The following is a 16711-nucleotide window of genomic DNA, read 5'->3' on the forward strand; positions in this document are numbered from 1 at the left end:
GCCTACTCTTTGTGTATCTGCTCTTCTAGATAAAGTTTAGAAATGATTTGTTAAGTTTCATTAAAAATCTTATTGGGTTTATGACTGGAATTGAAATTTTAGATTAATTTGTGGGATAATCAGCATCTTTGAGTCTTCCTATCCAGGAATATATTGAGAAATTGCATTGATTCAGATCCTGAGGTTTTCTTCATGTTTTCCTATAGGGCTTACTTATTTTTGTTACCTTGTTCCTAGGCATTTAATAAATTTCTATTACATACTATTGTGAGTAGAATTTTTTTTCTAACGTTTTCTCAATCTGTTTATATTTAGGAAAGTTATTGATATTTGAATGCTTATCTTGAAAGTAGCCAGCTAGTTTTCCAAATGAATATCTTGGATTTTCTAGATAAAACATTGTGTTTTGTGCAAATAACGACATTCAGTTCAGTTCAGTTCATTTCAGTCGCTCAGATGTGTCGGACTCTTTGCGACCCCATGAATTGCAGCACGCCAGGCCTCCCTGTCCATCACCAACTCTTGGAGTTCACTCAGACTCACGTCCATCGAGTCGGTGATGCCATCCAGCCATCTCATCCTTGGTCGTCCCCTTCTCCTCCTGCCTCCAATCCCTCCCAGCATCAGAGTCTTTTCCAACGAGTCAACTCATTGTATGAGGTGGCCAAAGTACTGGAGTTTCAGCTTTAGCATCATTCCTTCCAAAGAACACCGAGGACTGATCTTTAGAATGGACTGGTTGGATCTCCTTGCAGTCCAAGGGACTCTCAAGAGTCTTCTCCAACACCATAGTTCAAAAGCATCAATTATTCAGCACTTAGCCTTCTTCACAGTCCAACTCTCACGTCCATACATGACTACTGGAAAAACCATAGCCTTGACTAGATGAACCTTTGTTGGCAAAGTAACGTCTCTGCTTTTGAATATACTATCTAGGTTGGTCATAACTTTCCTTCCAAGGAGTAAGCATCTTATAATTTCGTGGCTGCAGTCACCATCTGCAGTGATTTTGGATCCCAGAAAAATAAAGTCTGACACTGTTTCCACTGTTTCCCCATCTATTTCCCATGAAGTGATGGGACCAGATGCTATGATCTTTGTTTTCTGAATGTTGAGCTTTAAGCCAACTTTTTCACTCTTCTTTTTCACTTTCATCAAGAGGCTTTTGAGTTCCTCTTCACTTTCTGCCATAAGGGTGGTATCATCTGCATATCTGAGGTTATTGATATTTCTCCCTGAAACCTGGATTCCAGCTTGTGCTTCTTCCAGCCCAGCATTTATCATGATGTACTCTGCATAGAAGTTAAATAAGCAGGGTGACAATATACAGCCTTGATGTACTCCTTTTCCTGTTTGGAACCAGTGTGTTGTTCCATGTCCAGTTCTAACTGTTGCTTCCTGACCTGCATACAGGTTTCTCAAGAGGCAGGTTAGGTGGTCTGGTATTCCCATCTCTCTCAGAATTTTCCACAGTTTATTGTGATCCACACAGTCAAAGGCTTTGGCCTAGTCAATAAAGCAGAAACAGATGTTTTTCTGGAACTCTCTTGCTTTTTTGATGATCCAGCAGATGTTGGCAATTTGATCTCTGGTTCTTCTGCTTTTTCTAAGACCAGTTTGAACATCTGGAAGTTCACGGTTCATGTATTGCTGAAGCCTGGCTTGGAGAATTTCGAGCATTACTTTACTAGCGTGTGAGATGAGTGCAATTGTGCGGTAGTTTGGGCATTCTTTGGCATTGCCTTTCTTTGGGATTGGAATGAAAACTGACCTTTTCCAGTCCTGTGGCCACTGCTGAGTTTTCCAAATTTGCTGGCACATTGTAGCCCTCATTTTCTTTCTTTTCTTGTTTCACTGCATTTCTTACTTCTCCCAGAAAAGTATGAATGATAGTGTAATATGGCAAATATTCTTGTCTTATTCCTGACTTTTATGGGATTGCTTCTAATATTCAGTGTTGTATCACGTTTATTGTATTTTTCTGGGGAATATATTTTATTGTGTTTAGAAAATATTCTGTTCCTACCTTTACAAAGAGTTCTTGTCATGGGTGTGTGCTGAATTTCATCTACTGTCTTTTAGGCAGCAACTGAGATGATAGTTGATTGTTACTTTTGTATACTTCTGAACAGTGAACAATTCTCACTTTCCTGGGATGAAAGTGCTTGATCATGTCTTATTATTCCCTTAATGCAGATTAATATAATTCACTAATATTTTATTTAAGCTTTTTGCATCTATATTCATAAATGTTTTTGATGTATGGTTGTGGGATGTGTGTGTTTTTGTGTGTGTGCATGCCTGCCTCATGTTGGTTTCAGTGTTATGCTAATCTTATAGAAAGAACTCAAGAAGAGTTTAAATAAATATGAATTTTTGAAGTTAAAAAATTTCAAAAATTTTATGATAGAACTCATTCACATAACAGCCTGAGACTTAGGGATGGAAATATTTGACTAATTCAATAAAATTTTATTGTTACTATTCTCCAGATTTGCTACTACTTTGATCAATTTTTGTAATTCTAGATTTTCTCAGATATTCATCCACTTCAGTTAGATTTTGAAATATTTTTGGCTGACTTAAAGTTGTATATAGCATTTTTATATAATTTTAAGGAATATCTTCATATCAGTAGCTATGTCACTGTTTTCATTTCTAATATTGTTTGTGATTTTTTTTTTTTTTATCTTGTGGTCAGATTTACCAAAAACTCAATTTTATTGGCTTTTACAAAATTAATTTTTTCTCATTTTTAGACTTACTAGTTTATTAATTTCATTCGTTTATTTTTAATCCATCTTGTTTTCTGGTGTCCTAGGTTATGTTTTGTAGCTTTAAATGCATCTTTAAATAAATTATTTACTTCAAAGTCTTCTTAAATTTTTTAAAGAAAATGCTTTAGAATGGTTAAAAACTTTTGAATAGTACCTTAATTATATCACCTGTGTTTTGACATAAAGTGCCTTCATTGTTATTTGTTTAAAAAGGTTTGTAATTTTAGTTTTGACTTCCTATGTATCCTAAGGATTATTTAGAAGAGTTTTATAAATATCTAGCTGGACCACTTTTTCCTAGCTTTCTTTTGTTTTTTTATTTTGCTTAATTTTAGTTAGATAAATAACCTGTATACATATTTTTTTTTGGAAGTCATCGAAATAATGTAGTCTGTGGTCTAATACTTACTTGAGACAAAGATTCACACCATATCAAATTTCTTAATTATTTTTGACACTTCTATTCTAAAATTTATGTATGTTCCATTATTTGTTTACTCATCCTTCTAATGATGGACATTTAGCTTGACTGAATTTGTTTGGCCAGTGTAAAGAAATGTTTCTATGAACATTCTTATATATATATCTTTGGTTAAAAAGGAAATATTTCTGTAGGATAGATTCCCAGAATGGACACACATGCATTCACAGTGACATAAACAAACTAGCTGGAATAGTTCTATACATTATAGATTTTATTTTATAAATAATGAATATATTATAATATATTAAGACTATCTATTAATATTATATTAACACATTTTGCATATTTATAATACATGTTGCATTAATATAATGTCAGTATGTAATATTATATATCATCTCTACTGAAATTTATTTTTTATTACCTTAAGAAATTTTGTTTTCAAGCCATGTCATTGTGTCTCCATTCCGTCTCTCCTGAGAAAGTAATTCATCTTCATTTAAAAAAAAATTTCAGGTCGAATTCATAAGCATTCTCAGCAACCTTTGATTACATATGAAAAATACAATGTGACAGGTGATCCAAAAAACATAGGAGGATCCCGTTCTTTACTCCTTCTGAAGGTTCATGGTAAGTTACATGTATAATATTATCACTACTTTGTGGAATAAACTTAACTTTGTGGGATAAATTTAATGCTGTTTAGATTGAGAATGATAACAGGCACAATTTAGCAAATATCCATAAATCTTCTAAATTTAGGCAACAACATTTGCAGGTAGCATTATCTATCTTAATGTTTGCTATTTTTTTCACAAAAAGAGAGTAGGGGTATTTCAGTGGTTTTAACCCTGACTTATATTAAAATCACCAGGGGAGCTGTTAAGATATTTATCAATAGAATTTTTAAAAAGTACACTTCACTTCACTTCAGTCGCTCAGTTGCGTCTGACTCTTTGCGACCCCATGAATCGCAGCACGCCAGGCCTCCCTGTCCATCACCAACTCCCGGAGTTCACTCAGATTCACGTCCATCAAGTCAGTGATCCCATCCAGCAATCTCATCCTTGGTTGTCCCCTTCTCCTCCTGCCTCCAATTCCTCCCAGCATCAGAGTCTTTTCCAATGAGTCAACTCTTCGCATGAGGTGGCCAAAGTATTGGAGTTTCAGCTTTAGCATCATTCCTTCCAAAGAAATCCCAGGGCTGATCCCCTTCAGAATGGACTGGTTGGATCTCCTTGAAGTCCAAGGGACCCTCAAGTGTCTTCTCCAACACCACAGTGTTCTTCGGCGCTCAGCCTTCTTCACAGTCCAAATCTCACCTCCATACATGGCTACTGGAAAAACCATAGCCTTGACTAGACAGACCTTAGTCGGCAAAGTAATGTCTCTGCATTTGAATATGCTATCTAGGTTGGTCATAACTTTTCTTCCAAGGAGTAAGCGTCTTTTAATTTCATGGCTGCCATCACCATCGGCAGTGATTTTGGAGCCCAAAAAGTTGTTTCTAATTGCAGCCAGGATTGAGTTTTATTGGGTGAATTAACTTTTATGAGACTTTAATTATGCCATTTATTAAAATAAATGGTAATAAATTAGTAGTTTGTGATTGTGATTGTTTAATTATAACAGTAGTTCGGTTTCAAAGCTTCCCTGGTGGCTTATATGATAAATAATTTGTCTGCAATACTGGAGACCCAAGTTTGATTCCTGGGTTGGGAAGACCCCCTGGAGAAGGGAATGGCAACCCACTCCAGTGTTCTTGCCTGGAGAATCCCATGGACAGAGGAGCCTGGTAGGTTATAGTCCGTGGAGTCGCGAAAAGTCAGATACAACTGAGCAACTAACACTTTCACTTGGTTTCAAAGATGTAATTTTTGTTGTTGTTGTTGAAGAACTGGTCAATGTACAAGTATTTGAGGGTATACAAGGTAACTCAGTGCTATCATTACGTATCACATACTTAAAATAAAGGGAATCAAGTAGGAAAAGCAGTAGCCTAGAAATAAGGCTCTGATGTACTCTGGTTGTACAAGTAAAAATTGATTCCATTTGAAAAGCAGTCCAGTTATTGTTGAAAAATGAGGTTAAAAATAGAATAGTGTAAGTGTATACTGTACTATACTGTACTTTTATAAAACATTAATACTAGCAGGGAACTTTCCTTAATTGGTGTATTACCTTTATATACTGCAGAATTATCCATTCTAGTGGGAGTTTCAGTAAAACTTGAAAATATCTTTATTGTTGTTATTTCACTTCTACTAGTAGCTCTAGTTGAGCAGTAATTGGATTCAGAAATAATATGCCAGTTTGTTTTCCATTATTTTTAGGAGTAAAATGTGAGATGATTCTGATAAAGCTATAGGTAGGCTGTATTAGTGTAATGATTAACAGCACAATTAATTTAAAAAGACTGGATTCAAATTCTGACTTATAACCTTGGGCAAGTTACTTAACTTCTCTATGCTTTCCTTCAAAACTGGAATAATAATTGTAAATATTTTATAGGAATTGTTGTTAGGATCAGTTAGATTAATATGCATAAAGTACTTGGAGACAGTGCCTGGCATGAAATAAGAGCTTTGAAAGTGTTGGCTATTAGAAGTAGTAGTGGTGGTAAAAGCATTAATATTTAGGTTGTATTTATTATGTTAGCTGAATGTTTTTTGTTGATTGTTTACATTTTCTAAGCATTTGGATTGGTCATTTAAGAAATAGCTTTATTAGACTGTATTGTCAACCACTGCATTTTCTCACCTGTAGGTGCCTTAATGTTTGTGGCATGGATGACCACTGTTAGTGTAGGTGTACTGATTGCCCGGTTCTTCAAACCTGTTTGGTCAAAGGCTTTATTTGGTGATGCAGCTTGGTTTCAGGTAGGTGGAGAAATAGTTTAATGCAGTTTCCATATTACTTGAATGTTGCAACATGAAAACATATGAATTAAGTGGATTTTTGCGTGGTTATAGTTGTAATTTTGGAATCCTTGTAATCTCTTTTTGCCGTTTGGTTTCCTAACCAACTGAGAATAGACATAAGATACTTGATGGAGATAAAAGTAAAGACAGCTTTATGAAGGATCAGGCTGAGTTGGAGCATGTATTATCACCATGTGTATTTCTTTGGAACACAGACCTTGGGTTCATTTAACATGATCTTGAGTTACATGTCTAGTTGCAAAAGAAGATTAGAAGAGCGTTCACCCACTGCACTGAGTACAGATGGGTCCAAGAAGGCACTGCATGCATGTTCAGTCGTGTCTGACTTTCTGCGACTCCATAGGCTGGTAGCCCACCAGGCTCTTCTGTCCATGGGGATTCTCCAGGCAAGAAAATTGGAGCGGGTTATCATTTCCTTCTTCAGGGGATCTTCTAGACTCAGGGATCAAACCTGCATCTCTTGTGTCTCCTGCATTGACAGGTGGGTTCTTTATCAGCTGAGCAATCAGGAAAGCCCAGGAAGGCAGCAAAGCAGAAGAAAGAAACAGTGGCTGCTCACTATGCTGCAAAGCAGCAGTCTGTCTTCTGGTTGATGGGCTAGTGAACGTTAGGCAATCCCTCACTCATCAGTCAGTTCAGTTCAGTCGCTCAGTCATGTCTGACTCTTTGTGACCCCATGGACTGGAGCACACCGGGCCTCCCTGTCCATCACCAACTCCCGGAGTTTACTCAAGCTCATGTCCATCAAGTCGGTGATGCCATCCAACCATCTCATTCTCTGTCGTCCCCTTCTCCTCCCACCTTCAATCTTTCCCAGCATCAGGGTCTTTTCAAATGAGTCAGCTCTTCGCATCAGGTGGGCAAAGTATTGGAGTTTCAGCTTCAACATCAGTCCTTCCAATGAACATCCAGGACAGATCTTTAGGATGGACTGTTTGGATCTCCTTGCAGTCCAAGGGACTCTCAAGAGTCTTCTCCAACACCACAGTGCAAAAGCATCAATTCTTCAGCTCTCAGCTTTCTTTATGGTCCAACACTCACATCCATACCTGACTACTGGGAAAACCATAGCTTTGACTAGGTGGGCCTTTGTTGGCAAAGTAATGTCTCTGCATTTTAATATGCTGTCTAGGTTGGTCATAACTTTTCTTCTAAGGAGCAAGCATCTTTTAATTTCATGGCTGCAGTCACCATCTGCAGTGATTTTGGAGCCCCCCAAAAATAAAGTCTGTCACTGTTTCTACCGTTTTCCCATCTATTTGCAATGAAGTGATGGGACTAGATGCCATGATCTTAATTTTCTGAATGTTGAGTTTTAAGCCAACTTTTTCACTTTCTCTTTCACTTTCATCATGAGGCTCTTTAGTTCATTTTTACTTTCTGCCATAAGGGTGGTGTCATCTGCATATCTGAGGTTATTGATACTTCTCCCAGCAATCTTGATTCCAGCTTGTGCTTCATCTGGCCCAGCGTTTCTCATGATGTACTCTGCATATAAGTTAAATAAGCGGAGTCACAATATACAGCCTTGACTTGTCAGTCAAGATTATGTATTTCCTGTGTAGGTAGGAAGAGAAATTGAAAGTGTCCTTTTTCATGCTGTCCTTTCCCTGGGGGATGAGGAGGCAGTCTTTTAATAGAAACATGGGCAAAGGTCAGTAAATACCCCTCAAAACAAAATAAAACAAACCTTACCTTTCATTTGTCATGGAGTATGGATATTTGCATATACAGTGAGAGATCAACAAATATGTGTTGAGATAGAGTGTGCATGTCTGCTTGTAGAAAAAAATATCGCTATTGTAACAGTTTTGACTTTAGAAGAAGGTTTTCTTGAAACTTCATATAAATTTGTAGCTTTTAAGATTGACTTTGTCTAACATTTCTCAGCTTTGGCCGGCAGTGTTAGTCTGTTTTATTTGTTCTCACTACTGATTGTCGTATGCCTTGCTCCTGTCTGTCTCTGCCTTTGATTGTTCGCTCTCTTTTTCCTCTTCTCATGTGGATATTCCCAACTGGAAAACTCTCTGTCTCCCTTTCAACCAATTGAAGTCCTCCACTGTCTTCAAAGCTATAATATCTGCACATATTGCCTGACTATAGGTCCTACTTTCTGGTGACTATATATGTGTGTATATCTATACTATATTTAGTGACCATAGGTCCTACAATCTCTGGGGTAGTTTTGGTTTGCACCAGTTATCCTGGCATAATCCACTATCAGTGCCCATTTTCACTCTCAGTATTCTCCTTGTTTTAATAATGAATTATACATTTCAAATATGTTTCTCTTATCTGTGCAATTAAACCCCAAGCTCCCCAGGAAACAGTATTTTCTATTTCCTTGCAGTTTCATTGTATGTAACCAGTTTGCTTGGTGGTGGAACTTAATAAATGTGTTTGGAAGGAAATGAGTTTGGCAAGTAAGTGCTCTCTGTGTGTGAAAATATCCATTCCCACTGTTCTGTGCAGGTGAAGTCTTGGCAGATGCTTTTGAGTGATGAGGTTGGCAGCTTAGACTTTTCTTTAAAGTTCAATGGTATAGTAAGTTTTTTTTTTAACTGACAACAAATTGTGGTTAGATGTCAATTGAATGGATAACTTCTGTGGTATCCATTCATCTTCATGGTTACACCAGCTTCTTTCTCTTTTGTGGTTCTCTCTCTTCTCATTTGTCATTTCACTCTTGCAGGTGCATCGAACTCTCATGCTCACTACTTCTGCCCTCACCTTTATTGCTTTCCTTCTGCCTTTTATTTACAGAGGAGGCTGGAACTGGGTAAGTAGATCTTAAACAGAATGTTTTTTTTACTATATTTATATGTTTAAAATTCATTTTGATGCCAAAGGAGGTTGCTGCTTTTTTTCTCAAATGATGCATAAAAAGATATATCTTCATGTCCCTCTTTCTCTCCTTTTTGAATCATCTGATGAATGTTTCACATGGTTGGTGTCAGGGATGGAGTTAGAATGTTAGTGCAGATTACTTGGTAGTGGAATGTATTTTTAGACAATCTCAAATTTTAACTATATATGTAGCATTAATGAATTTTCTCACTATAGAATGGTGAAAGTTGAAAGCATGATAGCTAAGGAACATGAACACTTTAAGTGGTTTTCTCTAATACTGTGACTATCACTGTTAATATTAGTTGTATTCCTACTATGTGAGCAGCCATGCTAAGTGCTTTACATGTGCTCTCAAATTTAAACCTCAAACAAAGTCATTACTGATGATAATCCTGTGTCATTAAAGAAGAAATGGAGGCTTATTCTCAAATGTGGATCTCAAGTTTAGACCTTTACCCTGGCTTGGAGACTCACACATCCAGCTGGCTACTCAGAAACTCAATTTGCGTGTCCAAGACATCTCAAGCAGTGTTCCCTTCTTGGGCCAAAACTTTGGAATTATTCTTAACTCTGCTCTTTTGCACACCCTGTGTCAATTCCATCAGGGAATCCCATTGGCAATACATATCAAATAACAGCACTTTTAACCAACATTGGTACTACTCTGTGGATTTGAGCCAACCTCATCTTTTTGCCTAAATTGTTATAATAGGTACCTAATTGGTCTCTCTACTTCAACCCTTGCCCATGTGCAATCTCTTTTCAATCAAGAAGCAGAGTGATTTTTAAAAAATGTAAATCAGATTCTATCATTCCTATGCCCCAAACTGGTTTATCTAATGTCTCAATTTTACCCCAAGTTAAAGCTGAAGTCCTCCATGACTCGTTCCCAGTTACTCTCTGGATTGGTCCCCTCTTCCTTTCCTCACCCATAGCTCATTTAATTTCACATTTGGCTAATTCTCAGTATGTTTCTGATTTGTAGTCTTTACAAAGATTCTTTCTTTTTCCTAGGTCATGTGTCCTCTACTCCCTTACCTTCTGCAAGTCTTTGCTTAAACGATAGTTTCTCAAAGAGCCCTGCTGTGATCTATTTTTTTTCTAAAGAAATGTTTACCTTCTGTCATTTAATATAATTTACTTAAATAATGTATTTTTTCTTTTGTCATCTCACACTAGTATGTGAACTCTATGAGAGATGGGGTATTTATGGGTATGTTTGCTAGTGTATCTGTAACACTCAGATCAGATTCTGGTACGTGACATATCAGTAAATATTTATCAAATGAATGAATGAGGCTTATTGAGAATCAGAGATGTACCTAAACTGTTTCCAGTATACTCTTCTAGTTTAACAGCCAGTCAGAATTTGATATCAAAATTTAATATTTCAATTTGGGCTGTTGCTATAAGGGTAAATATGGATGAATCTTGGGTCATAGATATTACTAGGAAACCTCCTTTATGCTTTTTAAGTATTTTTAGACTGGTCAACCTATTTTTTAAAGGAAATTATGAAGATTTTCTGATATGACTTGAGACATTGGGACTTTATTTTCTCCAGGTACTTGCAAAAAGTGTAATGCTTACTTTATAAACTTTGTAGCTTGTAGTCTTTGTAGTTGTGACAAGGGTGGTAAAAAGCATAATTCTATAGCTGGACCCTTGGATTTGAATCCTCATGTCATCACTGATTACCTGCAATACCTTGGGCAAGTTGCTTAACTTCTCTGTCCCTCAGTTTACTCAAATGAAGATAGTAGAGTATCTATCTTATAGGCTTTCTGAGGGTTGATAGTTAATTAACTGAATGCACTTAAAATAGTTCCTGGCACATTCTAAACATAAAAGAATTTTGTCGCTGCTATTACTATTTTTTATTAGATAGGGACAATTTCCATCTCCAGTCCAGGTTGTAACTTATCTCCATAACTGAGGCCACAGTTTGAAAGTTTTATAGTGCTTGTCTGTCAACTTTTAGTTCCTAATTTGCAGAAGCTTCCTATCTTGGCTTAGAAACCATATGGCCTTGTTCTAGGTCACAGATTTTAGAGCCTACCCAAGCATGGTAGTCAGTGACAATAGACTGAGATATCCCTCTATCTAAATGTATTATGGATTAGAGCATCTTTGTAATCCTTCTCTTAAGTTTTTAAATGCCATAATTGTCCAAAGTGGTCTAATCCCATTCTGTTGATTTGAGCCAACACACATCACTGAGGGAGGGGTGTAGCTGAAACTATCAAGATGTTGCCTTGATGATTTTTCTTGGCTGAGACCTTTGAGTGACTAGGCTCTGTGAACCCACATGGGTTGCTCCTGCTGGTAAGTTGCTTCTGTTGTATCTGACTCTTTGCGACCTCATGGACTGTAGCCTGCCAGGCTCCTCTGTCCATGGGATTCTCCAGGCAAGAATACTGGAGGGGGTTACCATGCCCTCCTCCAGGGGATCTTCCCGACCCAGGGATAGAACTTGCATCTCTTATGTCGTCTGCATTGGCAGGTGTGTTCCTTACCACTAGTGCCACCTGGGAAGCCCAAGCCACATGGGTTACAAGGAATCACATAGAATCTTTGGCCCTGGGAAACATAGAGGTCTGAACAAATAATTACGGTACACTGGGTTGATTGTTCCTTAAATGCAGATACTAACTAGTCTTCAGTTCAGTTCAATTCAGTCGCTCAGTTGTGTCTGACTCTTTGTGACCCCATGAACTGCAGCACTCCAGGCCTCCCTGTCCATCACCAACTCTTAGAGTTTACCCAAACTCATGTCCATTTAGTTGGTGATGCCATCTAATCATCTCATCCTCCGTCATCCCCTTCTCCTCCTGCCCTCAATCTTTCCCAGCATCAGGGTCTTTTCCAATGAGTCAGCTCTTGGCATCAGGCGGGCAAAATATTCAGCTTCAACGTCAATCTTTCCAATGAACTCCTAGGACTGATTTTTAGGATGGACTGGTTGGATCTTCTTGCAATCCAAGGGATTCTCAAGAGTCTTCTCCAGTACCACAGTGCAAAAGCATAGTTCTTCAGCGCTCAGTTTTCTTTATAGTCCAACTCTCAGACTCATACATGACCTACTGGAAAAATCATAGCCTTGACTAGATGGACCTTTGTTGGCAAAGTAATGTCTCTGCTTTTGAATATACTGTCTAGGTTGGTCATACCTTTCCTTCCAAGGAGTAAGCATCTTTTAATTTCATGGCTGCAGTCACCATCTGCAGTGATTCTGGAGCCCCTCAAAATAAAGTCAGCCACGGTTTCCACTGTTTCCCCATCTATTTGCAATGAAGTGGTGGGACCAGATGCCATGATCTTCGTTTTCTGAATGTTGAGCTTTAAGCCAACTTTTCCACTCTCCTCTTTCACTTTCATCAAGAGGCTTTTGAGTTCCTCTTCACTTTCTGCCATAAGGGTGGTGTCATCTGTATATCTGAGGTTATTGATATTTCTCCTGGCAATCTTGATTCCAGCTTGTGCTTCTTCCAGCCCAGTGTTTATCATGATGTACTCTGCATAGAAGTTAAACAAGCAGGGTGACAATATGCAGCCTTGACGTACTCCTTTTCCTATTTGGAACCAGCCTGTTGTTCCATGTCCAGTTCTAACTGTTGCTTCCTGACCTGCATACAGATTTCTCAAGAGGCAGGTTAGGTGGTCTGGTATTCCCATCTCTCTCAGAATTTTCCACAGTTTATTGTGATCCATACAGTCAAAGGGTTTCACATAGTCAATAAAGCAAAAATAGATATTTTTCTGGAACTCTCTTGTTTTTTCAATGATCTAGTGGACGTTGGCAATTTGATCTCTCGTTCCTCTGCCTTTTCTAAAACCAGCTTGAACATCTAAAAGTTCAAGGTTCATGTATGTGGCTTGGAGAATTTTGAGCATTACTTTACTAGCGTGTGAGATGAGTGCAATGGTGCGGTAGTTTGAGCATTCTTTGGCATTGCCTTTCTTTGGGATTGGAATGAAAACTAGTCTTCGGTGGGCTTCAAATGGCTGTGCTGGTGTTAGTGGTCATCTAACATACTGGTGGAAGGGGGCAGCATTCTGTGATTGGATTCCATCACAACCATTTATGCACTGTATGGACCTGGGTGCATTACACACTACCTCTGAGCCTCAGTTCCCTTGTTTGTGGAAGTGGGATATTAACTAACCATTAGGCATCAGAGTAAGCATTAGTGATGATGTGTATAAAGTATGTGCCTGGCATAGACACTCAGTGAACAGTGTTTATTATTATTATTAAATGTTTACAGCTAGAGAAAATCCCTAAGAAACTGCTTCTGTGTGTATTATTTTTAATTTGTGGATTTGATGGGCAAGATTAATATCATTAAAATGATATAACTTTGTTCAGCATGCAGGTTATCACCCATACCTTGGTTTTCTAGTGATGGTTTTAGCAGTTCTTCAGCTTCTTTTGGCAGCTTTCAGACCACCTTTACATGACCCAAGGTACTTGTAGTCTTTATTTATAAATGCTCTTAAGGTAGATATCATTAATTGGAAAGCCAATTCCTTTTTTTTTTTTTTTGCATTTTATAAAATTCAGTGATAAATTATATGTACTTAAAAAGGTTTTAAAATGTATTTCAGATAGCTGATGCCTAAGCAATAAGGGAAATTACATGCTTTTTATTCTCTTGGGAATTTATTGTAGTTCCATCACTTTAAAGAATACTGACTGGTTCTTTATTTGGTAGAAGGAAAATGTTTAACTGGACTCATTGGAGTATGGGAACAGCTGCTAGAATAATAGCAGGTAAGTAATTGTGATGCCACTTATTCATATATAATTGAAAGTTGTTTATACTGCAAGTTGTAATTTGGCTTAAATGATTTTTAGATACATTAGTAACTGGAGTAATTAGCTGTTGAGGAGAAATCAGTCTTAAGCATTGAAATCCAGAAAGTAATTTCTAGAGATAACTATTTAAGCTATTATTTCAGTTTCAAGGTTTTAAAAATGACTTTAAAACCCTCCTTTTAAGACTTGTTTTTGGCATTTGCCTTTGCCAGCAGAATAAGCTATGCTGATGACCAAACATATAAGCAGCTCAGCTTGAGGATCTGTCATGGATTAGGCTGAAATGAGCTTGGGGACCCAGCCCTCTGTCTCCAGGTTTTCTCCTTGGGAATGGTACCTTCCAAGGCAAGGTGTTTTTTAAACATCAAGTATGATTCTGTAGTATTTTTTAAATTAATTTTAATGGAGAATAATTACTTTACAATATCATGATGGTTTTTACCATACATCAACGTGAATTGGCCACCAGTATATATGTGTTCCCCTCCCCGCATCCTGAACCCCCTCTCCCAGGTCCCTCCCCACTCTACTCTTCTGGGTTGTCACAGAGCGCTGGCTTTGGGTGCCCTGCTTCATGCATCAAACTTGCACTGGCCATCTATTTACATATGATAATGTATATGTTTTAATACTATTCTCTCAAATCATCCCACCCTCCCCTTCTCCCTCTGAGTCCAAAAGTCTGTTTGTTCTTTACATCTATGTCTCCTTGTGATGCTTTATGTGATAAATACCTAAGCTGATCTCCTGCCCTCACATTTCTATGTTCTATAGAAATCGTGGAAGAGGAGGTATAGTCAGAAATGGCTTCCATACTTTTTCCCCCTTCTACATTGCAGACTTAAAACATTTTTAAAAGTTTGGGCACCTCTTTCTTAACAATTGGTAGATTGTAATTATAATTTCCCATCTTAGCCTTTCTAGTCTTACAATAAAAACTAAATTAACTACTTGGTCTTAGTTATTAATCTAACTCATCTCATAAACTCTTTTAGTATATTTCACTTGATATAATTCACACATGTATGCACACACATATATAGTTACCTCTTGAATTGTATTTGAATATGTGTATTTTCTTATAAATGTAGTGGCAGCAATGTTCCTGGGAATGGATTTGCCAGGACTGAATCTTCCTGGCCCATGGAAAACCTATGCAATGATTGGATTTGTAGCCTGGCACGTTGGGACAGAGATTATTCTGGAGATACACGCTTACCGACTCTCTAGAAAAGGTAACCTGCTCAAAGAGCAGTGTTGTAGAATCACTTTTATACAAACCGTTGGAATATAATTAGTTTCTCAACACTAATGGTTGACTCTTACATAGTACCTTACTAAATTTTGTTTCCATCACTAAGTCTATGATAAAAATAGTGGAAATTTTCTGCCTTTGTTTTTTATATTCATTAGTATTAGAATTTGTGAGCAAAATGCAAGGGAAAGATGGAAGCTTTTAGGGAAGATGCCTTCTTTGTAAGTACTTTTTTACTTTGCATGCTGGTCTGACATGGGGATAGAATGAACTGAGAGCCCTGAATGACTGGAGCTGAGAGACCCCAGAGAAGGAGGAAGAAGAGATGCTCATCCATAGTTAACACAGGGTAAAGCTGCAGATGAATTTTACCTATTGAACAGACTTCCTGTGTGCTCTCACTTAAGTTGCCATCTGCATTATATATAGCTAGCTAACCAGCATGCTACATAAGAAGGACTTAATACTTTACCAGTTCTCTCTAGTGGTAAGGTCCATTTTGGCCCCAGTGCCAGGCAGGGTAAGATACCTGTAGCCATTAGGAGTGGAGAGATTAGTGGAGAATCAGTGACATGTTAGCCTGGTTTCTAGGCTAACTGTCCTTTGTATCCTAAGGTGGCCTTCTAAAAACAAAACCTCTTTGTTGTCTAGTGTGTGTGCGCAGCAGCTTTTTTGGAACTGAGTAGTAAAAACTGTCCTACCATTTTCTGGCTCTTGATAGGGTAACATACATAGGATTTGAATCTTTTTTTTTTTTTATTAGTATAGTTGATTTACAATGTTGTGTGGGTTTGACCCCTAAAGGGACTTTTGATAAACACTAGATTATGGCTTGTTATTTAAAAAATATATATGTATTTAACACTTGGATTGTTAGAACTCTGACTAGAAGAAAGTCCTTTCACATGTATCCTGTAGCCAGCTTGACCTGACTTGTAAGAGTCTTAAATATGCAAGAAGTTTGCAACGTTTGGTCTCTTGAAATGCAAGAATGTACATCTTGGAAATCGGCCAATGCTCCAAATCAGGGCTTTCTTTGAGAATGAGTTTACCTGCATACTCACTGGCCTTACAAACCTTTATTCTTATTCTTGACAGTTGAAATACTGGATGATGATAGAATTCAGATCCTCCAGTCATTTACCGCAGCTGAAGCAGAAGTAAGTTCTTTCTTCTTATTTATTGGCACAAACCTTAGTGATTGGAGTTTCCTTTTTTCATATCTCATTTTTTTTTTCTTTTAGGGTTATGTTTTTAAAAAGGTGGTGTTAGCAATTTATGTTTGTGGGAATTTGACTTTTCTCACTATGTTCTTATCTGCAATCAACCGTCTATGAGCGACCTTGGCTTTTGCAGACCAGGTGATAATTACCATCAAGCCAAAAAACGTGATGCCTGTCCTGACTGCCTGGAATGTATTCATGAATTCTAATTAGGGAAGATCAGATCATGTGTATAGAGAAATTCTGAAATCTGGTCTTCAGTAGGGTCCTATGGACTATAAACTGATATAAAGTTTTATATATTATTCTGAGTCTTAATGGGAAGATTGTGTTTGAGGAGAAATAATTCAAATATTTTTTATGCTGCAATTTTAATAATGTTAACATTTAAGAAAACTGTTTTAGAAAAACAAAAGGATGT

General features: G+C 37.4%; 1 protein-coding gene across 1 annotated transcript in view; it reads left to right on the forward strand.

Moving 5' to 3' along the window:
* The window catches only part of FRRS1 (ferric chelate reductase 1), a 40184-nt gene extending 23743 nt beyond the window's left edge, over positions 1-16441 (forward strand). The window contains exons 8-15 of the mRNA XM_068966324.1: positions 3718-3831; positions 5968-6080; positions 8836-8922; positions 13363-13460; positions 13709-13767; positions 14904-15047; positions 16166-16227; positions 16312-16441. Coding sequence (XP_068822425.1) covers positions 3718-3831; positions 5968-6080; positions 8836-8922; positions 13363-13460; positions 13709-13767; positions 14904-15047; positions 16166-16227; positions 16312-16404 — 770 coding nt within the window. The 3' untranslated portion in view covers positions 16405-16441. The remainder of the gene's footprint in view (positions 1-3717; positions 3832-5967; positions 6081-8835; positions 8923-13362; positions 13461-13708; positions 13768-14903; positions 15048-16165; positions 16228-16311) is intronic.
* Positions 16442-16711: the final 270 nt, after the last annotated feature.

Source organism: Capricornis sumatraensis, chromosome 2 (genome assembly GCF_032405125.1).
Source record: "Capricornis sumatraensis isolate serow.1 chromosome 2, serow.2, whole genome shotgun sequence".
Lineage (NCBI taxonomy): Eukaryota > Metazoa > Chordata > Mammalia > Artiodactyla > Bovidae > Capricornis > Capricornis sumatraensis.